Below are 25,075 nucleotides of genomic sequence, written 5' to 3' on the forward strand. Positions count from 1 at the left end.
TGTATCAATTTTAATTCAATTAAAAAAAAGCCACCAGTCTGTGATATTTTGTTACAACAGCCCGAATGGACTAAGACAGAAGGTAAATGAATAAGTATTTTCAACAGCCTTAATTTTACAAATATTTTAACAGATAGACAAAATAAAATCAAGGTATAATCCTCCCCTGCATTTTTTTCTTTTCTTACATAAATAGATAAAATGCATTTTGCTTCCTATGTATGCTGCATTAATAGAAGTTTCTATAGAAAGGAAATGTAGTAAACATAATTATTACTAAACTCCAGATTCAGGATGGTAGTTACCTGTGCTGGGTAAGAAGTATATTCTTTGCAACTAGAATATTAGAGTTCCCATCAATGACACAAATAATGAAGCAAATATAAACAAGTATAACAAAATGTTCAAGGTCACTTAAAGAGAAAGTGTACTTCCTCAGCCAAGCTTCTTTGTAACTTGATTGAGGTTATTTACATATCTAAACAAAGTATGTGAGTTGGGGGTGGGGTCTAATGAAAGTTTGGAAAGGGAGAGTCATTAGAGCAAACTCTGAGTCTTCTGCAAGTATTTACTGAATTATACTGTAAGGAGAAAAAACAAGGCTAAACAATTTGCCCAGCTAGTAAAAAAGCAGATCTAAGATTCGAATCCATGAGACCATTTTGCTTCACTGAAAATGTTGCATGGATCTATTTAATATTTACTAAACACCTTTTATGTGCAAGGCATTTTGCAAGGGCAGAGTGCATATATATGATGAATCAGATATTTGTGGAGATATAGAAAGAGATGTACTTTGCTTTCATACAGACTGTTTTGAATCCCAGATTCTTGGAAAATTAGTCTTTTAACTGCAGTTTTTAAGTTAGGACATTGAAATGGTTGTTTCAAAAAAGAAAAAAAAAAGAAAGAAACAAGAAAATGTATCTATTAGTGACCAGCACACAAGAGGCCCTCGATAAATTTAGTTTTCCTCTCCCCAATTCCACTATAAATTTTCTGGAAGCTATGTGATCAAGTAAGTCTTCATGGAATGGGGAAGTTTGTAAATGATTTGATTCATAAGATGGGTTCTTGATTTGGACTGGTTGAGATGGCAGAAACAGCAAATGTAGTTAAGTGTGAGGGCTGTGAGTAGATCCTGTCCACTGGAATACACAGGGAGAGAGAAAACCAGAAGCTGTAAAGGTCAGGTTGCCTGCCTACTTGCAAAATCTCCTTCCGTATAGTGTTGGGTCCTACAAACGTAGTATTATGACAAAAGCCTGAAATCAAGGCATCTTCTCTGACTAGATCTCTAAAAAGCAAGTTTCTCTGTATATTGGGCTTTATTGATTCATTTAACAAACACTCTACACTTTTTCAAATAATATCTAAGATTGCAGTTAAGATCTAATTGCTCGAATCTGAGGATGTGGTAATCATAAGACATTGTCCCAGTTTTCAAGGAGAAAATGTTTACGTGTGTATAACAATTTAAATACGTTAGAGGTGACAGACATCAATAGCCGCACAAAGGAAGAAAAAGATTTTCCCTTGGGGCAGTTCAGCTCTAAAGTCATATGAAAATAGACATATTTTACAGACTATAAAATTAGACGCCATTCTTACATATTTAAAAGAAAGAAAAGGACAATTTTTCACAATGTCAACTGTAACTCTCGTTTGGCGACGCTGTAGGGCAAAGCCCGCAGAAAAACAGAGGAAGCGTGATTCTTACTGAGTTAAACCGCTCTCCGAAACCAGTCCGCCACATTTTTCCTTAAAAAAGTAGAAGCGTGTAGAAATTACACTCTTGGCTTTTAAAGGAACATACAACTGGGAATACCAAGAAGAGGAACGCGAATGTCGCAGTTCTCCAAGTGCGGCCCGCCCCTCCCACACGGTAGATTTTTGGCAACTTGACCCACCTTCCTCCTGATTCTGGGGGAAGATTCTAACGCCCTCTGGAGGCGTCCCTAGTGACGTCACGAGCGCGATTCCAGTATGTGGCCAATCACAGAGCCGGATTCCGGGGGAAGCCCGGGGCGGCGGCGGCGGCCTGTGCGCGTGCGCGAGGTCTCCGCGTGGCTATATAAACATGGCTGGCGTGGCTGCGCGGTGGGGCCACGCCGAGTGTGTGTAGGGGGCTTTGGGGCGCTCCGGGTTTGTAGTTTTTAAATTTCTGGCGGGGGAACTGGGACGCAGAGTTTTTCTGGGTGGTGGGAGCCGAAGTGACGCCCTTCCGGGAACCGCGCAGCCGGGCTCCGCTGTAGCGGGACCCGAGGCTGAGGCGCCGGGCTGAGCCGGCGCACGTGTGAGGTCCCCGGAGGAAGCGGCGAGCGGCCGGGCAGATGTTGCTGCAGCCGGGGCCGCACTAACCGGAGGGAGGTCTGGGACGCGCGGGTCTGTGTCCAGCCGGCGTCAGTCACTGACTTCTGTGTCGCGGCCCCTGCGCCTCTCCCTAGCGATGCTGTGGAGCCGGAACTGCTCTGGAGTCGGCTGCAGCTTGTCAAGCCTCCCTTCGCCTCTGCTCCCGGAACGGCAGCGTCGCAGCTGCCGCTGATCCACCTGGGGGATGCCCGCGGGTCTCACGGAACCGGCCGGCGCCGCTCCTCCCGCCGGTGTGAGCGCCTCCGGGACCGTGACCATGGCCCCCGCTGGGACTCTCCCTGTGCGGGTGGAGAGCACTCCGGTGGCCTTGGGCGCCGTGACTAAGGCTCCTGTCAGTGTCTGTGTGGAGTCCACGGTGTCCCAGCCCCTGCGGTCCCCCGTGGGGACCCTGGTGACCAAAGTGGCTTCTGTCAGCGCTCTTCCTAAACTCAGCAGCGGTCCTCCGCTGCCTGCTCCTCAGATAGTCGCTGTGAAAGCCCCCAACACCACGACAATCCAGTTGCCTGCTAATTTGCAGCTTCCTCCAGGTATGTCGATCACCTTTTCCAGCTTTTCCAGCCAGTGGTGACACGGGAAACGTCGCAGCTCCGGATTGTGCCTTCATGCTGTTAGCTTTAAAAAACTCAGCTAAGAGAACCTTTCATAATCGACTTGGCAGGGCAGTGATTTGGCTTTACAAATGATATAGCCTCTTTGAGTCATTACTGCAACAGTTTTTCTTTCCATATTTAAGGAAAGAATCTTTTCACCTAAGTGACACAGTGAAAGCTGGAACAGTATATTCAGGAGGACCTTTGAGGCACTAGCTCCTAGGTGGGGGAAGATAGAATATAACTAAAGTTTATTTTCATGTGCAGAGGAGACCAATTTATATATCTACATGCTTAGATAACCATATCTTTTTTTTTTTTAAAGTTTAAGTTCTTGTGTGTTAAGACTAAAAGAGGATTTTAAATTTAAGCTAGCTAAAATAAGTTCACTGCTTTTCTAGTACCAGAAATGAATAATGCTGCTTACCTCACAATCTTTAGATGTGTGATGGTTGTAGTTTTCAGTTAGAAGATTACCACTCATTCCCAGCAAATGCCAGAGTTGACCTGTCAGAGGCATGCGATTCTTAAATCTGAAACAGTGTGTGAATGCTGCAGTTAGCCTGTGACCACTTTTTATGGAAGGGTCTTCATGTTTGGGCTGTTTTTCATGATTTACGTACAGATTTTGCTTTGTGACTCTTCAGCATATTGTAAATTTGAGTGTTCTGCTTTCTTTCCTCACCTGAAGGTGTCTTGGAGTTTTCAGCCGGGGAAAAAAGACACATCTCACATTCTTTGGAGTGAACTCTTCTCGTAATTGTATTGTCTGCTGTTTATTTTATTAGTAGTATTTGGATCTCAGACCTGCAAACATGGTATAGGAGTGAAGTATTGATTCAAAATTTCAGTATCCCCTAGCAAAATGATAGGGGCTCTTTTGTAGGCAATGTTCTATTTGATCAACAATGTTGTGGAAAGATCATATTCTTCACTTTTGATGAAGTTCTGTTTCAGTTGTGTATTCTACAAGATATATATAGATATATGTAGATATATATAGATATATATATATATAGATATATCTATATATATCTATATATATATTTAAGGCTATGCTGTGTATGCCACTGGATACATTTTCTGTCGGTTCTAAATTGTCATCCTGCATATACTTGTAAAGTACTTAATGAATGTGTTTGAATGAAATCACCTCCTAATTTGTTAAAAACTAAATTCTTGTCAGTGAAGATTGTTTAGAAACAGTCAAAAAAGCATTAAAATAGAGGAACTGTCAAGAGTGAAAACTTGCTGGTAAGTGGAAACTAATCAGTAATCACTGGCATACGTGCTATACACACTTTCATATTTATATTCTTTTTGTTGGTCATAATAGGTAGCAAATAAAGAAAGAGGTTTCTAAGCATAAATAATTTGTCCAATGCCAGACACCTCATGGGTGTCAGAGGGAATTTGAATCCAGGTCTGTTTACTCTTTTTTTTTTTTTTTTTTTAACGTTTATTTATTTTTGAGACAGAGAGAGACAGAGCATGAGCAGGGGAGGGTCAGAGAGGGAGACACAGAATCCGAAGCAGGCTCCAGGCTCTGAGCCATCAGCACAGAGCCCGATGCGGGGCTCGAACTCACAGACTGTGAGATGATGACCTGAGCCGAAGTCGGCCGCTTAACCGACTGAGCCAGCCAGGCGCCCCTGGGTCTGTTTACTCTTTACACACTATGCTTACCACTTGGTGTGTGTGTAGACTATGCCTAATTGAGTATCAGAGCTAAGAGTGACAGAATTTTAGAGCCTAATCTTTTGTACACAAAGAAACCAAAACTGAAACTTACCAGAGCTGCATAGCCATAAACCAAGACCACAACCTAGGTGTGCACTACAGTAAAAACACTTTAGGCTATTGACCGTGGAGAAACTTCCACTACAGAGGACATAAACTGCCTTTAGGAATTGTTATTTACAGAGGAGGTGGGAAGATGCTTTGAAGAGCAGCTTTTGGGAATTTCAGCTGGTGGGTGGCAGAAAAGCATACTAACATTTGTGCTCTCGTTAGTGCACAGTAAGATAACCAATAGTTGAGGAAAGAAATGAAAACACAGTAAAAGTTATGAGTCTTGTACTGTTTCTTTTATATCCTGAGGATTAGCAATTGATTACTCAGGGATGCTTAAAACATATAGAAGTTCACTCTTCTTTTTCCAAGATAATGAATACTTTAAGTATTTCATTTCTGTTTACTTCAGAATTTTCTCAATGAACAGAACTGGTTTTTAAAAATATACGTATGCACCACAAGTTTTTCTAGGGAGCAGGGGCTGGAAATAAAAAGGGGAGGCATTGTGAGGAAATGAAAGAAGCTGTAGCAAAGCTCTGAAAATTATTCTGTTGAATGTTTCTGGTAATTTCTTTGGTCTTCTTGGTCTTCTCTTTTCTGAACATGTGGGATTTTAGGCCAGACTGTGGCTCTTTCTGTTTTTGGTATTCTGTGTCTCTTCTGTCACTTGTTTGAGAATGATGATCAAGGATTTGGTTGCTTCTGTTAGGTCATAAACTGTGGTAGATTCTGTTTGACGGTCGTACTGTACAGAAGTTAGTGAAAGTAACTTGTAAAATGCTTCAGGTCTTTTTTCATCACCTCCTTCATGCTGAGACATGGCATAGGATTTGGATTTTAGATTCCTGAACCAGTTACTGGAAAAGCTAGTGCTTCTTGTTTCTACCCTGGCTTCATCAAAAGGATATTACATGAGGGTAGGGACTCTTGGCTTTATTATCCAGGGTATTGCATGACGGTAGGGACCCTGACTTTATTATCCAGCACCTAGCTAAGTTCCTTGCTCAGAGGAGGCTGGAGAATTTGAATGCACGTATTAGTATATGTGGAGAGATCAGAGGGCAATAGGGCTGCAACCCCTAAGGGGTTCCAAGGGCCATTACACATATCAGTGTATTTTATTCTTGATTGCTTTGCTTATTCTGCTTATAAAAGTGACATATGTTCTTGTAAAAAAAAAAAAAACAAAAAAACAATACTGAAGTGTAATACACCCTTCACCAGAGTATTACTGTTAACAATTTGTTATCCTTTTCATGTTACTACGTATAAATCTTCCTCATTTTAAAAAAAATTCCTTAGGGGTGCCTGGGTGGCTTGGTCGGTTAAGCGTCCGACTTCGGCTCAGGTCATGATCTCACGGTCCGTGAGTTCGAGCCCCGCGTCGGGCTCTGGGCTGATGGCTCAGAGCCTGGAGCCTGTTTCAGATTCTGTGTCTCCCTCTCTCTCTGCCCCTCCCCTGTTCATGCTCTGTCTCTCTCTGTCTCAAAAATAAATAAACGTTAAAAAAAAAAAAAAAATTCCTTAGTAGTCCATTGTATCAACGTACCATCATTTTTTGACCACTCTCCTGTTCATAGACATCGATATTGTTTGCACTACTTTCTGTTATTATAAATGATGCTATAATAAACATCTTGGTGTATTTTTGCGCAGTTCTATAAATGTGTATTTTAAAGAATAAATTGCTAGAAGTGGAATTGCTGGTTCAAAAGGTAATCTTTTAATAGGATTACCAAATTTTTATCCCCAGAAAATTGTTCAAATGCGTAATCAACAATGTTAATACTTAATTTTAAAAGGGTACCTATGGAATCCAATAGTAATTTTCCGGACTTAACTTTAATTAATGTTAATAGAAGATGAGCCCTATAATTGAGTGGAGAGAGATAGACTTTAAATGTAGAAAAATGTGGCTGGATGATAATGTTATAGATTTTTTTACTTACTGAATAACTGTGCCCAAGAGGGCTCTTGTTTTTGTGAAGTAAAGTAAGTATATAGTATACGATAGCTGGGAAGGTGTAGTTCAGGGCCACAGAGTAAGGAATAAGTGTGCTGATCAAATTTGTAGATAACAAGGGGCTTGGAGAGTTAGCCTTTGTGGAAAGTAGTGAAGTGTAGCAATACAGGGCAGAACATTGGCCTTGGAATCAGACCTGGATTTGAATCCCAGCTCTACCACCTATTAGCTTTGTGATCTTGGGTAAGTTTATTAACCTCATCCTCAATATCAGTTTTCTTACGTGTAAAATTGGATCATACCTTCTTCACAGGAGTATCATATGGATTAACTAAGATAAGTATATAGGTCTACATGTTGCAGAACTCTAGGGAACACCATTTGTGTGGAATACAGAGTTGCATAGCAGGCATGTCTGGAGTATTTAAGGTACCTGTATAGCAGTTGGCTATAGGTACTCTGGGCACTGTTAATGTAATACGTATGACATCCACCAAATTCACTGTAATTTAAGAGGTTGGATTTCTGGGTGGCTCAGTTGGTTAAGCATCCGACTCTTAATCTCAACTCAGATATTGATCTCAGAGTCATGAGTTCAAGCCCTGCATTGGTCTCCATGCAAAAAGATGGATTTTGAAATAACCTCAATGTCTATGTGTCCCCATTTTTATATGTTTGTTAGAGACAATTTGGAAAATACTGAAAAATTATCCTCAGATATTTTAAGTGTATCTTTTAGTCTCCTTTTTTTATGTAAACTTTATGGAGCTACAGTTTTTTACATGTACATTTATTTTAAAATGGAAACCATTTACAGTAAGTTTTGAAAAATTTGACAAAGGTATAGCCACCATTCCAAGATATAGAACATTTCACTCCCCTAAAGCTTTTAGTTTCTTTGAGAAAAAAATGTATGTGTGCTTCCTCTAATTTTACATAATTGGGATTCTATTGTATAATTTTTATATCCTGCTTTTCACTTACCATTATATAGTGACTATTTGTATTTTATAACCTCAGAAACTTAATTTTAATGGGTGTGTAATCCATTATTTAACATTTTCTCTATTCATTTAGGTTGCTTATGCTTTTTTTGTTTAAAAAGTTATTTATAGGGGCACCTGGGTGGCTCAGTTGGTTAAGCATCTAACTTCAGCTCAGGTCATAATCTCCCAATCATGGGTTCAAGCACTGCATCGAGCTCTGTGCTGACAGCTCAGAGCCTGGAGCCAACTTCTGATTCTGTGTCTCCCTTTCTGTCTACCCCTCTCCCACTTGTTCGTGTTCGTTCTCTTTCTCTCTCAAAAATAAATAAACATTAAAAGAAATTAAAAAGAAACATTAAAAAAAGAAAACTACTTACAAATAAAAGTATATCAGATGTTTTGTATTTAGATTGTGGTGTGTGTGTTGATTATTTTCTTGGGACAGATAATAAGAACTTTGGAATTTCTGGATCAAGGAAATAAGAGTGCTTTAAAGTTATTCATATATTTCTTTAACTTATATATGTCAGTGTTAAGTATATGCTAGGTTCTATGCTCATTACCATGAATGCAGTGGTAAATAAGGTAGACACAGTTCCTCTCCTGAAAATCAAATAGATTCTGAGAATTTCCATAAATTATTCTGGGCTTAATTTTTCTCCAACAGTATTATTTTTGTAAACTAATACATGCACGTATAAAAACAAATATGACAAGTTAAAAAGAAAGTAAAATCACCTGGAAACATCCTACTTTTAAAAGGTGAAATTTAGTAAAGGTAAATAGAAGTTCTGTTTTGACAAATCAACGGTGTAAATGGAGGATAGAGGAGATGTGCCATAACTGATAGTAGAACCTGGGATAAAAACTTACTGATTGATTTTAATTTTTTCTTTTACTCACTCAAAGAATTATTAGACTGAGAGAGAAATTTAAGTGACTTTAAGCTCAATAAGGGAAACTGATTTGAAAAATTAAAGGAATTGGGGCCATGGTGCCTGAGCAAGAATACAACTTTGGGTATGTTTAGCTGCCTTTAAGTGTTCAAAGTACTGTCCTATGGTAATGAAAGTAAGCTTATTTTGTGAGATTGCACAAGGGAACATCCTATCTCTGAATATTAATGGGAAGAATATTTTGATTCCATATTAAGGAATAACTTTGTATTTCTAATCTACTTGTGAAGAAGGGGCATTTATACCTCTCTACCTTCCTAATTCTGGACTTATTTCAATAGAGACTAGAAGGTCACCAGTCAGGCAGTTATGTATAGATGTGAAGTTACAATAGATGAATTCTAAAGTTTTTCTGACTCTTAGATTTGGATGGGCCTGCTATTCTTTCAGTATTTACTATTTACCATTGCTGGGAATATGGACAAATTAGAACCACCATCTGGATCAACTTGCAACCAAGACAAAATAGGAAAGGCAACTTGGCATATAATAGTTCACTGGGCAGATGAATAGAGTATGTTAAATTATGTACCAGATAGAAGGTGGATACCAGACCACTTTACACTTTTTTTTAAATTTTTTTTTTTTTAGCGTTTATTTATTATTGACAGACAGACACAGAGCGTGAGCCGGGGAGGGGTGGAGAGAGGGGGAGACACAGAATCCGAAGTAGGCTCCAGGCTCTGAGCTGTCAGCACAGAGCCTGACGCAGGGCTCGAACTCACAAACTGCGAGATCATGACCTGAGCTGAAGTTAATCACTTAACCAACTGAGCCACCCAGGCGCCCCTACACTTTAACATCTTAATATTTTTAGAGGAAAGGTGCTCCGTAACCTAATGTGTAATTAATTTTTTTTAACATTTCTGTAGGATAAGTAGGCAAAACTGTGTATCCTTTTATGTTTGGAAAATGAATCATATTTATTAGGATTTGATTCAGAGGCTTGGTAGGTGGTTTTCACAAAAGAGACTAATGTTCAGTTTCCTTTGTGTGTTTTTAAGTGCGTTTCACTAGGTTGTTGCTCATTGGAATTGGACTTTTGGGATAAACACTTCAGTCAGAAGAGCATTGACTTTAGATGAGCTCTTGTTATTTTATTCTCAGTATTGTCTGTCTGCAACTATTCTAATATTACTTCCTACTGCTGTTTTGAGTACTTACTAGAAGAAAAGTTTGTATTGTAGACCTTTTGACATTAATAACAACTACTACAATTGATAACTTTAAAGTTCAAAAGTCTGCTCAAAAGTATTGTCTTATTTAATCCCCTTTAATGATCCTACAAGGTAAGTAGTAAGTCTCTAGATCCACAAATATGAAGTGTCCATTTATTTAGGTCTTTTTTTTTTTTTTTAATGTGTATTTATTTGAGGGAGAAAATGAGTGAGGGAGGAGCAGAGAGAGAGGGAGACACAGAATCAGAAGCAGGCTCCAGGCTCGAGCTCTCAGCACAGAGACCAGTGAGGGGCTTGAACTCAAGAACCGTGATATCATGACCTGAGCCGAAGTGGGACACTTAACTGACTGAGCCACTTGATTTATTTAGGTCTTTAATTTCCTTCAACAGCATTTTGTGGTTTCTGGGAGCACCTGGGTGGCTCAGTTGGTTAAGTGTCCCACTCCTGATTTTGCCTCAGATCATGATCTCAGGGTCATAAGATCCAACCCCCCACCCCTGCTCCAGGCTCCACCAATAAGTGTAGATACTGCTGAAGAGTCTCTCTCCACCCATCCCCTGCTCACGTGTCAACGCCCTCTATCTCTCTCTCAAAAAAAATTTAAATAGCTTTGTGTAGTTTCCAGAGTATTGGTGTTATACTTACTTTGTTAAACTTGCCAGTATATTATTATTTTTGGTGCTATTGTAAATGAAATTGTTTTCTTTGTTCCGTTTAGTCATTCATTGCAAATGTATATAAAAATACAGCTGATTTTTATATATTCTGTATCCTGCTGCCTAGCTGAACTTGTTTATTGGTTTTAATATTTTTTCATGGATTTATATGATATCTGTATATAAGATTGTATTATCTGTGAATGGATAATTTTACTTCTTTCTTTGGATGCCTTTTATTTCATTTTCTTGCTTAATTGCCCTGGTTAGAACTCTGAATACAATGTGGAATAGAAGCAGTGATTGCAGGTATCCTTGTCTCATTCCTCATCAGTAATCTTTGTCTTGTTCCTAATCTTAAAGGGAAATCATTTAGTCCTTCACCATGACATATGATGTTAGGTGTGAGTCTTTTATAGATCTCTTTTATCAGTTTGAGGAGGTTTGCTTTTATTCCTATTTTATTGAGTGTTTTCATCATGATAAAAGGGGTGTTAGATTTTGTCAAATGCTTTTTCTGCATCTGTTGAGATGATCATGTGGTTTTGTCCTATTTTGATAGGTTGTTTTGTAGTAACTTTTTTATGTTAGACCAGCCTTATGCAGTGAGATGGATATTACGTGATATTACTTTTTTGTGCTACTGGATTCAGTTTGCTAGTACTTTGTTGGAAATTTTTGTATCTATATTCATAAGACATATTGGTCTCTGTTTTCTTGTGATGTCCTTGTCTAGTTTTGGTATCATGGTAATACTGACCTTGCAGAATGAGTTGAGACGTGCTTCATTCTTTTCTACTTTTTTGGAAGAGTTTGTGAATGATTTGTATCAAGTTTTCCTTGGATTTTTGATAGACTTCACCAGTGAAGCCATCTGGACCTGGGCGTATCTTGTGGACACTTTTTGATTAATAATTAAATTCATTTGTTGGACCTATTCAGGTTGCCTATTTTCTTTAGTCAGTTATAGTAGTTTTTGTTTTTAGGTATTTGCCTATTTCATATATGTCATCTAATTTATGGATTCACAGTTGCTTACAGTATTCCTTTATCCATCTTTCTATAAGATTAATAGTAATATTCTCTCTTTTTTTTTTTTTTTTTTCCATTCTTGGTTTTAGTAGTTTGAGCAGTCTGGTAAAGGTTTTTCAGTTTTGTTGGTCTTTTCCCAGAACCAACTTTTGCTTTTCTTTTTCTCCTTTGTTTTTATACTCTATTTAATTCTGCTTTAATCTTCATTGTTTTCTTTTCATCTGCTTGCTTTAGTTTTTATTTTGCTGCCCCCCCAACCCTGTATCTTAAGATGGAAGTTTAAGTTATTGATTTGAATCTTTTTTCTTTTTAAATACCATCATTTATGACTATAAATGCCCCACTAAACCCTGCTTTAGCTGCATTCTATAAATTTTGGTATATTATGTCTTCATTTTCACTCCTTTCAAAGTATTTTCCAATTTCCCTTGTGATTTCTTCATTAACCAACTGATTACTTAGAAGTAATTAATTTCTAAATATTTGTGAATTCCCTCAATTTCTTTTTGTTACTGATTTAAAATTTCATTCCATTGTAGTTGGAGACTATACATTGTATGATTTTAGTCTTTTTAAATTTATTGGAGCTTATCTTATGTCCTGACATTGAGAATGTTCCATGTGCACTTATGGAGAATGCTGTTGTTGGGTGGAGTATTCTATGGATGTGTTTGGTTGGTTGGTTTATAGTATTGATCGAGTATTTGATTTCCTTGTTGATTTCTATATAGTTGTCTATCCGTTGTGGAAAGTGGGGTATTGAAATCTCTCAACTATTATCATTGAATTTCTGTTTTTCACTTCGCTTACATCAGCTTTTGCTTTGTATATTTTGGGCTTTGTTTTTGGGTACATATTCATATTCCTGACCCATTGGGTGTTACATCAGTTATAAAATGCCCCTCTTTATCTCTAGTAACATACGTAGTCTATTTTGTCTAATATTGGTCTGACCACTCTAGTTTTCTTATGGTTGCTGTTGTATATCTTTTTTTTTTAAAGTTTATTTATTTTGAGAAAGAGAATGTGAGCAGGGGAGGAGCAGAGAGAGAGAGAGAGAGAGAGAGAGAGAGAATTCCAAGAATTCCACTATCCGTGCAGAGCCTGATATGGGACTCGAACTCACGAACCATGAGGTCATGACTTGAGCCGAAATCATGACAATATAAATGTATGTTAATTCTGCTTTCTTCTCTTAATTTAAAAAATTGTTTAAAAACCAATTGTGTAGAACAGTATGTATATAATTATATTGTTGGGACTATACCATTAAAATAATATATTTGTGAATAACAACAGAAAGTGAGTAGGAGTAAAGTTGTATTGCACTAAGGAAATTACCTTAGATGAAATCTCAAATCCATAGGAACAAATGAAGAAAACCAGAAATGGCAAATGCAAAAGTAATGAAACAAATGCTACAAATACATCCTTTGCTCCTTTCTTCTGTCAGTTTCTTTAAAAACCATACAGTTATATTATGTGATAATAACAAGGTATTGTTGGGTTTCTAATATATCTAGATACAATATATAGAACAATAATAGCACAAAAATAAAAGTGAGAGGAAAATGAGCTAAATAGGAGAAATGTTTCTATATCTCACCCAAATAAGTTAATACAGACGTGAAATAAATTCTAATACGATATATATTGCAAACTCTATTGTAGCCTATAGAACCTCTAAATATATGTATTGAAAAATTATAAAGAAATTTAAGTGTTACACTAGAAAATACTCACTTAATGCAGATGAAATCAGGGGAAAAAAAGAGAGAAACAAAAAGGAGAGGAAATATACAGAAACAAAAATAAATGGCACACCTAAACCCAACTATATATCATGCAATGTGAATGGTCTAAATAATTCAATCAAAAGGCAAAAATGTCTGGGCTCCTGGGTGGCTCAGTCAGCCACTATTTCTTTGAATGTTTTTCTGTTTCTTTACCTCTCTCTCTTTATGTTTCTCTTGTTCTCCCTCTCTGGTACTCACATTATGCCCGTGTTGTGGTGCCTATCAGTGTTCCACATTTCTCTGAGGCTCTGTTCATTTTTCTTTATTCTTTTTTCCTCTCCTTTCTTTGGATTTAATAATCTGTTGATCTATCTTCAAGTTCACTGATCTTTCTTCTACTTACTCAGTTTCACTGTCAAACCCCTCTAGTGAATTTTTTGTTATTGTGCTTTTTAACTACAGAAGTTATTTTTTATGGTACCTATCTCTCTAAGGATAGTCTCTATTTGGTGATCTCATCATACCTTCCTTTGCTTTTTTAAGATGGTTTCCTTTTGTCTTTTGAACAAATATATAATGTTTACTTTGAAGTTCCTGTTGTTAGAAACTAACATCTAGTCTCTCTTGTGAGTGGTTTCTGTTGCTTTGCCTTTTTTTCCTGTGTGTCACACTTTTCTTTTTCTTTGCATGTACTGTAATTTGCTATTCAAAAGTAATATATTGTAGCAACTCTGGGTACTGTCCCCTATTCCCTTGAGTGTATTATTGTTGTTTGGCTAGATTGTTAGTGAAATCTATTTTCCCTACAATGGGAAGCCACTGAGTTGCACCTCAGAGGGCACAGCCTTGGTTTTAGCAGGGCTCTCTCTGACTTTCTCTGAATCCTGTTTAGCTGTGCCTCTCTGTTGATAACCACACATAGCTATTAAGCTCTATTGGTTGCCAGCCAATTGCCCTATTTTTTTCAACAATGCCCTAGAGCCTAGCTTGCTCCACAGTCTGATCCAATTAAATTTAGGCTCCTTTACTGGTTAATTTTTTAGGTTTATTGTTTCACGTTTGTTCTGACACCAGGAAGACCCTTCTTAGTTATCTCTTTATCTGGTTCTCTCTGGTAAACTAGAGCTAGGCCTGTTGCCTATCTTGTATGGGTCATGAAGCTACCATCCTTCTTTTAATTGTTTATTGTATTTGAGAGTGCTCTTACCTTTGAGTTTGCCCATGCTGTGTTGAAATAAAGTCAGCTTCTCTGGGGAGATATTTGGAGCGGGGACCAGGACTGTGGCATACTTCTCTGTGGGCAATATCCCTGCTTTAGGAGTGGGGTACTAGGCATGGGTGGTAGCCTTTGATCTTACCTGCTTACCTCTCCCAGCATGGAATAACTCCTACAAAATAACTAGGGTGAAGGACACTGGGGTCCAGATATTTTTAGTGTTCCATCCCTGAGGTGTAGAGCCTTCCTTTTATGAGTAGAGATGAGTAAAAGAAGAAGCCTGGAAACTTTTGGATACACTTATCTCAAATTTGTCCTCTGTTGTATGCAGCTCATTGTGGGGGAGATCAGAAATGCTGGTGGCCTGCTCCTTCCAGGAAGATACCATAGCCTCAACTGGGAGCTTGGGAGAGGAAGAGGCCCTGTGTTGACCACACTGCCTGATGTGAGAAGGAAAAGGGAGCAGGTCATGGTTCAGATGCCACAGATTCTTGCTGTTCTTACGGAGTTTTAGTAAATCCTCTTTAATAATGGTGTAGTCATTTTCTGTATGCCTTCAGGCAATTTCCAAAGACTCTAAATGATGTTTTTAAAAATAATTTTCACCAGTTATGCTTGCTTTGCTAGGGGGCAGGTTTGTTGAGCTCTTGATGCTCCCATTCCAGAAATGGAACATCAACTGTGAATATTCTCGTTTGTGCCTCCTACTGACATGGACAAGAATTTCTTTAGATTAGAAATACTACTGGGTTAGAGAGTACAAATGGGAATCAGTTTGGCACAATCATGTAAAGTTGAACAAAGCAATTCTACCATGTTACATTACCATCATCAGGATGTTAGAGTTCTTGTTGCTGCACATCTAACACTTAATGTTGTCTTTGGACTTCTTAATTTTTGCCCATCTAGGTAGATATAAAGTGATATCTCACTGTGGTCTTAATTTACCTTTCCCTGTCATTGGCATCTGTGTTTTGTTCATTTTTGATATTCATTCTTCAAACATAAGTGAACTAAAATTTTTTTTTTTTCCATTTGGTAGTTTGTTTTTTTGCTTGGTAGTGTCTTTTGGTAAACAAAAGTTTTTTTTGGTATAGTAGAATGTGTCAAATTTATTTAAGAAAGTCTCCCTATCCCAAGTTCAGAAAGATCATTTTGTATATTATCTAAGAGTTTCAAAGGTTTTACTTTTTGCCTTTGTATTCTTAATGCCATAGGGGTTTTGTGTGTGGTATGACACTTTTAATCTTTTCCATGTAAATAACTAATTGACCCAACCTTGCTTATTGAGTGGTCTGCTCTTTTCCTCACTAATCTGCAGTGCCTCTTAGGAAAATTTGATATGACATATCTGCCTGAGCCTATTTTGGAATTCTCTAATTTATTCCATTGGTCACTTTGTGTAGTCTGGTGCCATTACCATATCATCTTACTTACTGTAGTTTTACAGTTTGAAGTCATGAAGAAAAAGTGTTTTGACTTCTTCAAGAGTATGGGCCATAGGCTTGGACTTCTAATATTTTAAGTAGCTTTGAGTGAAAACATTTTTCCATATTATTTATGGTAATTAGTGTACATAGAATTTAGTGTGTACTAATCATTTGTTCAGACATTTTACAATATGAAAGAAATGGTCAGAACACAAAATATATGATGCTTATGTTTTATTTATTAGCTTAGAGGTCATGGTTTTTTTCTTTTAATTCTAGGAACAGTTTTAATCAAAAGTAACAGTGGCCAGTTGATGTTGGTATCTCCTCAGCAAGCTGTGACAAGAGCAGAGACCACTACTAACATAACTTCAAGGCCAGCTATACCAACGAATACTCATACGGTCAAAATCTGTACAGTTCCGGTAATATACCTTAGGGTTTGGTTTTTTTTTTAATTCTTGGTTTTCTAGCTGGTATCTTCATGTAAATATATGTGTATTTGTGAATAAAAATAATAGATGATTCTGCTCAACTTTTTGAATTGAGCCACTTTCTTTGTGTTAATCAAGATGTTTGGTTTTGTCACTTGGTAATTGCTAAAATAATAAAGATTCAGTCTTCATACTCAAAGATTTTTATTTCTCAGGGGAATGTTAAAAGGGCTTTTTGCATGTCTAAATGGAAAGAAAATATGCTTCAATTTTAATTTGTGGTAAGACATTAACACTACAGTTTTATACTATTCATTTGTATCTGTATCTTATAGGAATGACTTCTTAAGAAGTCCGAAATAGTTCATTAATTTAGCGTTGTTAGAAAATGGTTTGTTTCACATACATGGTAATCTTTTTAGGTAACTAACTGAAGCTTATCTTGTGTGGCAGAGGTAAAAAAAAAAAAAAAAATATATATATATATATGTGTGTGTGTGTGTGTGTGTGTGTGTGTGTCATATTATAACATCTTTCTCTGGTAAAATAAAAAATGCTGAATGTAGTATAGCATTTTCTTGATGAGTCAGGTTCATCCTAATGAAAGATCGCATAGTGTTCTGTGGTAATATCCTCTGGCAGTCTGTCTGCCACCCTCACCCCCCATTTTGTGCTCTCCTCTAATATTTGATTCTATGTTCTCATTTTCTATGTTACTGTATCTTTCAATGATAGCTGCTCCTTCCCTCTTTTCTTTTCTTTTCTTTTCTTTTCTTTTCTTTTCCCTTTCCTTTCCTTTCCTTTCCTTTTTGTTCTTTTTTTTTGAGAAAGAGACAGAGCACAAGTGGGGAAAGGGCAGAGAGAGAGGGAGAAACAGAATATGAATCAGGCTCCAGGCTCCAATCTGTCAGCACAGAGCCCCATGTGGGCCTTGAATTCACAAACTGTGAGATCATAACCTGAGCAGAAGTCAGATGCTTAACCTACTGAGCCACCTAGGTGCCCCTGCTCCTTTCTTTTCTAGTTTGCTTTATCTAACTGCTGTGAGTTGAGAAGATAGATTAGCAGACTATTTTAATAATGTTAAATAAGAATCCATATGTTTTTGGGGTGCCTGAGTAGCTCTGCTCTGTTGGTTAAGCATCCAACTCTCAGTTCCAGCGCAGGTCAGGAAATTGATCTCAGGTTCATGAAATTGAGCTCAGATCCCAGTGCTAGGCTCCCCACTGGGCGTGGAGGCTGCTTAAGATTCTTTCTTTTGGGGCACCTGAGTGGCTAAGTCTGTTAAGTGTCCGACTTCGGCTCAGGTCATGATGTCATGGTTTGTGAGTTTGAGTCCCGCATCAGGCTCTGTGCTGACAGCTCAGAGCCTGGAGCCTGCTTTAGGTTCTGTTTCTCTCTCTTTGCCCCTCCCTTGCTCTCTGTCTGTCTCTCTCAAAAATAAACAAACATTAAAAATTAAAAAAAAAAAAAAGATTCTTTCTTTCTTTCTGCCCCTTCCCAACTTGTGTTCTCTCTTAAAAAAAAAAAAACCAAAAAAAAACAACTATATGTTTTCTGTATGAGCCAAAGAGTAAAGTTTAAGATTTTAATGCTAAAAAACTGTGATATTGCTAAATCAGTTGCCTCCTTAAGGAGTATGAAGTAGTGTCAGTTTGCCAGTTGACCAGGTAGGTTCGCAGTGGAGAATATGCTTAAAACCTATAAGGCTATATAAAGCCAGTTATAACAACGGAGTTTGCTGTGGTGAAGTGTTTTAATTTTTTTTTAATATTTATTTATTTGAGAGAGAGAGAGAGAGGGAGGGAGCATGCGTGCGCACAAGTGGGGAAGAGCCAGAGAGACAGGGCAGAAGATCCAAAGCAGGCTCTGAGCTGTCAGCACAGAGCCCGACGTGGGGCTCAAACTCCTGAACTGTGAGATCACGACCTGAGCCAAAGTTGGACATTTAACTGACTGAGCCATCCAGGCACTCCGAAGTGGTTTAATGTTTAATGTTCACCATAGTACTGATTGATTTAAAATTACTAATGCTGATGATTCTGTTATCTCTCTCCCCTCCCCCTCTCACCCCCTTAGAATTCTGGTTCACAGTTAGTTAAGAAAGTGGCAGTGGCACCTGTTAAAAAGTTGGCACAAATAGGAACTACTGTGGTAACCACGGTTCCAAAGCCTTCCTCGGTACAGGTAAGTTGTGACTGACTTGTGTCCATGTGTGCACTGCTTATTCTCTCATCTTTCTTTATTTACTTGTTTCCTGATAGATATGTAGGTTGTCACAACAACCGTGTAACCTTGAGCAATTCAGTGATATTTGGTGACACCAAAGTGGGTGGGAACGGTTGGAGGTGTGGAAACACAGGATAAACATGGTGTGTGCTCTTGGAATATTAATTTTACTTGAATGTATTAAATTAATACAAACACACCCAATAGCCATGTGTGATAGTGTTTAGAAGCAGGTGCTAGGACATCCCCTTTGGTGTAGGGGATACTTATTAGTTATTGATACTTGTGGAAGGGAAGGAGAATAAGACTTTGAACTAGATGTAGGCCCAGTAAAGACTCCACCAATCAGGTGGGGAACATTGGAGTAAATATGGCTTGTCAGAGTTGTCCTACTATGTGCCAGCTTTGGTCAGCTGGTCCTTAATTCCCACTCTGTGATCAGTCATTGGATGTCAGTTCCACAGGGAGAGTTGTGCTATTGGGCAAGATAATTCTCTGTAGTTGAGGCAAACCCTGAAAGAACTGACAACTGTAGCCTATGTAATAGCATTCGCAACAGCTGGGACAACACAGATGTCCTTGTGATGGTATTGCAAAGTTTACTCCTTGTATCACTGGTATCTACTTCCTTATACGTTGTTAGAGACCAGATCTTTTGGAATTCCATTGGGTTTCTTCCTTGGGGAAACAAAGAAGAGGAGGTTATAGGATGAACTACAGTCCTCACTGCTGTGGCTGATACTCATCATCTCCCTCCTTTACTATCCTATCCATTCTAGATTCCCTTCATTCTCAACTAATAACTCTACTGGTCTTGGTAGCTTAACTGGTAGTGGGACCAGATTTTCATCCCTGAGGGATCTGAGGTCTTAATCACTATGCTCTTTTGAGACAAGAGTTGCTGTACTTGTCCATTTATCATTACAATTGGGCAAGGAAATACCAACAGGCACTTAAGCAGATCCCTTGGATTCACCACACATACTCCTCTCAGTCTGCATTGTAAGATAGCAACCCTACCTATTCCAGATGTCAGGTCACTTACCCCTGTCATGATAAGCTCTTTACTGATGTTCCCTGGACGTAAGAAACCTGAGGTGCCCAGGAGGCAGTCATGGTGTCTAGTTTATGGGAACTCTTGTTGTGTCCTCTGGTGAAAGTGTGCCCCCTGTGGGCAAAAATGGGAAGCACATGGTCCCCCAGCATGTCTTTGGGAGTGATAAGTGGTTCCATTCATCCCTTTACTCCTTGATTCCTTGATTTTCATGTATTTGTCCTATTGGAGACATAGTACCATAAAGGATTTCTTGATACAGTTAGTACACTTAGTCTTGGAGGATGGAATTCGATCATCATTGAGTATTGCCTCTGAGTTTGCACTTCACCTGTGCCTTCTGCAGGCTGTTCTAATACTTTACTAGGATGCCAGCTTTTAGGTCATGCCCCCCCCCCCCCCCCCCCCCGACAATCATAATCAGTGCCAGTGCAGTCTTGCAAAGCATGGAAATACCATGGGCTGGTCGAGAATATCAGAAGTTATGATTGAGTTTGAGATGGTCCATCCATTACTGCAGTGGGATTGTGTAGGTAGAGTAAGACTGGGATTGTGTACCTCTCTATGCCTTTTAAGAGTTAGAATTGGCATGGAAGGTGCAGATATCTGGTAAGGTACAGCTAGTAACTATATTAGAAAGAGTTATGAAAGACAGATTTTGTACTAGAGACCATTAAACATTGACAAGGAAAGTGGAAATGCCATAAATCCTTCATCTGTTCACAAAAAATAGTATGCTTTTTCTGAGCTCACATTTCATTGAGCCTTATTTTACTTCATGAGGGAGAGGAACCCTGAGGTTCCCCAATGAACACTTCCCATTGTCCTGGAAAGTAATCATAATTACCAGCTAAAGTTTTAGATTATATGTTCTTAAATAAAGTAGTATAAGGAATTAAGGGCAGAGTATAAATCTAGACTCAACTGAATATAGACTCAGCTGAAGGAAGAGTATTTCATTATTGTATATTGACCTGGAAAAGTTTTTAGACAGTCTCCAAAAAGATTCAGAGAAACTGCACGGTAGTTGTCCTTGAAGAGCAAGACTAAGGCTAGGAATAGGAGGGAGACTCATTTTTATTGTTGCCTTTGAGATCTGCTTATATTTAATAAAATTTTACTAACGTAGCTGCAATTTTTTCCCCCAAATTTTTATTTAAATTCTAGTTAGTTAACACAGTGTAATATCTGTTTTAGTAGAATTTAGTGATTCATCACTTACATATAACACCCAGTGCTCAATACAACAAGTGCCCTCCTTAATACCATTACCCATTTAGCTCATCCCCCCACCCACCTCCTCTCCAACAACCCTCGGTTTGTTCTCTACCATTGAGTCTCTTGTGGTTTGCTTCCCTCTCTCTTTTTTTTTTTCCCTTCCCATAAGCTCACCTATTTTGTTTCTTAAATCCACATATGAGTGAAATCTAATAGTATCTGTCTTTCTCTGACTGACTTATTTCACTTAGCATCCATCCTCTCTAGCTGCATCCACATCATTGAGAATGGCAGGATTTCATTCTTCCAGCCTCTATGTTCTTAAGCATTATTCTTTATTGCTTTGGATGGGGCAATTTGAAATTTTAACCCTTGAGAATTACAATATCAGTAAGAATAATAAACACTCTGTCTAATTTTCAGCAAATGAGATTTTTATCTGCACTCTTTTTTACAAAGGGGTATATAAAAGTTGAAGATTTAGCTGCAATTTTTAATTTAACTTTTTTTTAACATTTCATCATTCATTCTAGTCTTCATCATTAATCAGGGTTTTTAATTTCTTTCCCATTTTTACCCTTGTCTTTTCTAATATATGCTTGTCTAATATATGCTCCAGTCTTTCTAAAGTGGGCAATTTTGGTGTACATTTTAATTCACTTATTGGGACTGTTACCAAAGGAATTTTCTTGAAGGACATTGCAACCTGAACTTTTTGTGTTGTATGCCTTAGTATACAAGTATTTCAACTAAAGTGATGGTGCATTGTTCAGTTTTCTGCATGAATTATAAATACTCTTGTCTTCTGATCCCCCTAAACTTGACTCCTGTTCTGTTACTTTCAGTGTTTGTTTTAAAATAAGATTGTTGCTTTATCTCAATATAGTTGTCTAAGTTTTTAACTGCCTGACTTGTGATTTCTTGTATTAAACTTTTTATCCTGCAGGTGGCGCTAGAATCACACCTCATTTCAATAGAGGGTAGAATAACCAAAATTCTTTTCACTGTGAAAGTAAGATATCACAGTTTGTAATATTTATTATGTTTAATAGTCTAATAAAAGCTTATCTGAATACAAGATGATCAATAGATCTCTCTATACTTAAGCAGAAAATTATAGAATAGGAAATCCTATATTTTCATATAAAGACTATTTCAAATTCTTTTTAGAGAAGTATTAATAATGTTTTTTGAGGACCATATGCTTGGTACTATTTTTCACAAACAACCCTAGGAGAGTAGGTAGGTGTCTATTTTTTTATAGACAGGAGTCAAGGGATTACTTGCTTGAGGACAACACTCAGTAGATGTCAATGAAAAGTAGGTAGGTAGATGAGAATGAAACCCAGATCTGTTAAAGTCCAGAGCTCTTACAGCAGTGTGCCATTGGCTTACACTAGTAGAACATAACATGAAAGCAAAGATGTCAAGATCCATTTGTAGTCTCATAAGTGTGAAATGAGGCACCAGCTGTGATATATATATTATAGTAAATGTATCTAAATATACACTACTCTTAATTTCAGTCTGTGGCTGTGCCAACAGCCAGTGTTGTCACAGTTACTCCTGGAAAGCCCTTGAATTCTGTAACTACCCTGAAGCCTTCAAATTTGGGAGCATCACCTGCCCTCTCAAATGATCCCAGTCTCAAAGCAGAGAACTCAGCAGCTGCTCAGGCAAATCTTTCTCCGGTAAGCTCTCACTTCCACCTTATGTGAGTACAGCTCTTTACAGATTTTCTTGAATTCTGTTTTTAGCTAACATTTGTGTTTTATGTATATTTCTTTACTTAGGCGATGCTAGAAAATGTGAAGAAGTGTAAGAACTTCCTTGCCATGTTAATAAAATTAGCATGTAGTGGATCACAGTCCCCAGAAATGGGGCAGAATGTGAAGAAACTGGTGGAACAACTTTTGGTAAGTTAGTATTATGAAAACGTGAAAATTCCGTGAGAATTCTTAGAACATGTTTTAAATGGGATGTATCTTTAAGTGAGGTTTATGTTAGATGGATTTTTTTGACAAGCTATGGTTTGTTTTTTTTTGTTTTGTTTTGTTTTTAAGTTTATTTTGGGAGAAAGCTTTACGCAGGGGTTAGGGACAGAGAGAGAGAGAGAGATCGAGAGAGGGAGGGAAAGAATCTCAAGTAGACCACAGAGCTCAAGGTGGGACTCGAACCCGTGAACTGTGAGATCATGACCTGAGCCAAAGTCAAGAGCCAGATGTTTAATGAACTGAACCCTCCAGGTGCTTCTGCTTTTGCTTTTTAAGAGCTTTATAATGATAATAAATCTAAGACAAGTAAATCTATTGTTTATTATTTTCTGTATGCCTTAACCTAAAAAAGGACCTTGGAGAGAAGGTTGACTATTTGGCCAAGTAAAAAATTGTTACTAGAATTGCAAATGTCAGAAAGCCAGTCTGTAAGTTCAAACAACAAACTTTGTAACCCATGGAAGTAAGTTAATCTTCTTAAGTCTGCCTTTCCTTCTCTTAAAATGAGAAGAGTAATAAATGTGATGACCTTTAGGGAGCCTGGGTGGCTCGGTCAGTTGGGTGTCCAACTCTTGATTTCAGTTCAGGTCATGATCTCACAGTTCGTGAGATCAAGCTCTATGTTGGGCTCTGTGCTAACAGTGGGGAGCCTGCTTGGGATTCTTTGTCTCCTTCTCTCTCTCTCTTGCCCCTCCCCAACTTGTGTGCACTCTCTGTCTCTCTCTCTCAAAATAAATAAGTAAACATTTAAAACAAAATGTGATGATCTTTGACTTAACAAGTTCCAAGATGCTGTATTTTTTAGCTGTCAAATTATATGTCATTCATTTTTATATCTTTCAGATAAAATGCTTACATACATTAAAGCAGATGAAAGTGGAAATGAGCAAATATTACATATTTTATGCTTAAGAAATATGCTGATGATATAACAGAAATACAATTTTGAATTTTTTGAACTACTAAAATCTACAGGTTTCTCTGACCATACAATGAGAATTTTGTGTATTTTTTGTATAAAAATGGTCACTTTTTCCTAGCAGAAGATGTTTATGTTTCAAATATTACAGGAAAACAAGTATACTTTATAAATATTAAAATACCTTCTTTACTACTCTTTTTTATGCTACCTATAATTTGTTAGAAATAGAGCACATTTGAAACGGTTAGTTTTCTGCTTGGGAAAACTATTTTAAATATTTAAAATTGTAAGTCCTACAAACAAATTTTTAACTTAACTTTCAAGCATTTTTAAAAATTAAAATTAACTTAAATTTTTAATTTTTGATTTAAATGTAGTTGACATATTATTTTCAAGTATACAGCATAGTGATTTGACAATTACATACATTACAGAATGTTTACCACAGTAAGTGTGGTTACCATCTGTCACCAGAAAGTTATTGCAATATTATTCGTTATATTTCCTGTGCTGTACTTTCCATCCCTCTGACTTGCTTATTTTATAACTGGAAGTTTGCCCTTCCTAAGTCCCTTGAGCTATTTTGCCTATTTTCTCCTCCCCAGTTTCTTCTCTGTATTTGAGTTTGTTTCTCTTTGTATTATTTTTTAGATTTCACATATAAGTGAAATCTTACAGTATTTGTCTTTCTCCTGTCTGACTTACTTCAGTTAGCATAATACCCTCTAGGTCCATCCATGTTGTGAGTGGCAAGATCTCATTCTGTTTTATGGCTGAGTAATATTCCATTGTATGTATATACCGCATCTTTTTTATCCAATCATCTGTCTAATGATGGACATTTAGGTTGCTTTTATATCTTGGATATTGTAAACAGTGCTGCAGTAAACACAGTGGTGCATATATTTTTCAGAGTAGTGTTTTTGTTTTCTTTGGGTAAATACCCAGAAGTGCATCATGTGTTATTTTAATTTTTAAATTTTTGAGAAATCTTCATACTGTTTTCCATAACAACTGTACCAATTTATATTCCTTCCAATAGTGCATAAGGGTTTCCTTTTCTCCACATCCTTGCCAACACTTATTACTTCTTGTTTTTTTGATATTAGCCATTTTGATTGGTGTGAGGTAATATCTCATTGTGTTTTTGATTTTCATTTCCCTGATGATTAGTGATATTGACTATCTATTCATATGTCTGTTTGCCATCCTAAGTCTTCTTTGGAAAAATGTCTATTTGGGTCCTCTTGTCTGTTTTTAATCAGATGGTTGTTTTTTTTTTTTTTTTTTTTTTGGTATTGAGTTGTATGA

At 37.5% G+C, this 25,075-nt stretch overlaps 1 protein-coding gene across 3 annotated transcripts in view; it reads left to right on the forward strand.

Moving 5' to 3' along the window:
* The first annotated feature begins 2,075 nt into the window (after nt 1-2,075).
* TAF4B (TATA-box binding protein associated factor 4b) overlaps nt 2,076-25,075 on the forward strand; it is a 178,949-nt gene continuing 155,949 nt past the window's right edge. For 2 of the 3 annotated variants that reach the window (XM_060613490.3, XM_060613489.3), the window contains exons 1-5: nt 2,076-2,900; nt 16,193-16,338; nt 18,427-18,534; nt 22,375-22,539; nt 22,642-22,764. In XM_060613490.3, coding sequence (XP_060469473.1) covers nt 2,558-2,900; nt 16,193-16,338; nt 18,427-18,534; nt 22,375-22,539; nt 22,642-22,764 — 885 coding nt within the window. In that variant the 5' untranslated portion in view covers nt 2,076-2,557. Of the gene's footprint in view, nt 2,901-14,814; nt 14,929-16,192; nt 16,339-18,426; nt 18,535-22,374; nt 22,540-22,641; nt 22,765-25,075 lie in introns of all 3 variants that reach the window. The other variant, XM_060613492.3, reaches the window with a different exon arrangement.

Source organism: Panthera onca, chromosome D3 (genome assembly GCF_046562875.1).
Source record: "Panthera onca isolate mPanOnc1 chromosome D3, mPanOnc1 haplotype 2, whole genome shotgun sequence".
NCBI classification, from domain to species: Eukaryota; Metazoa; Chordata; class Mammalia; order Carnivora; family Felidae; genus Panthera; species Panthera onca.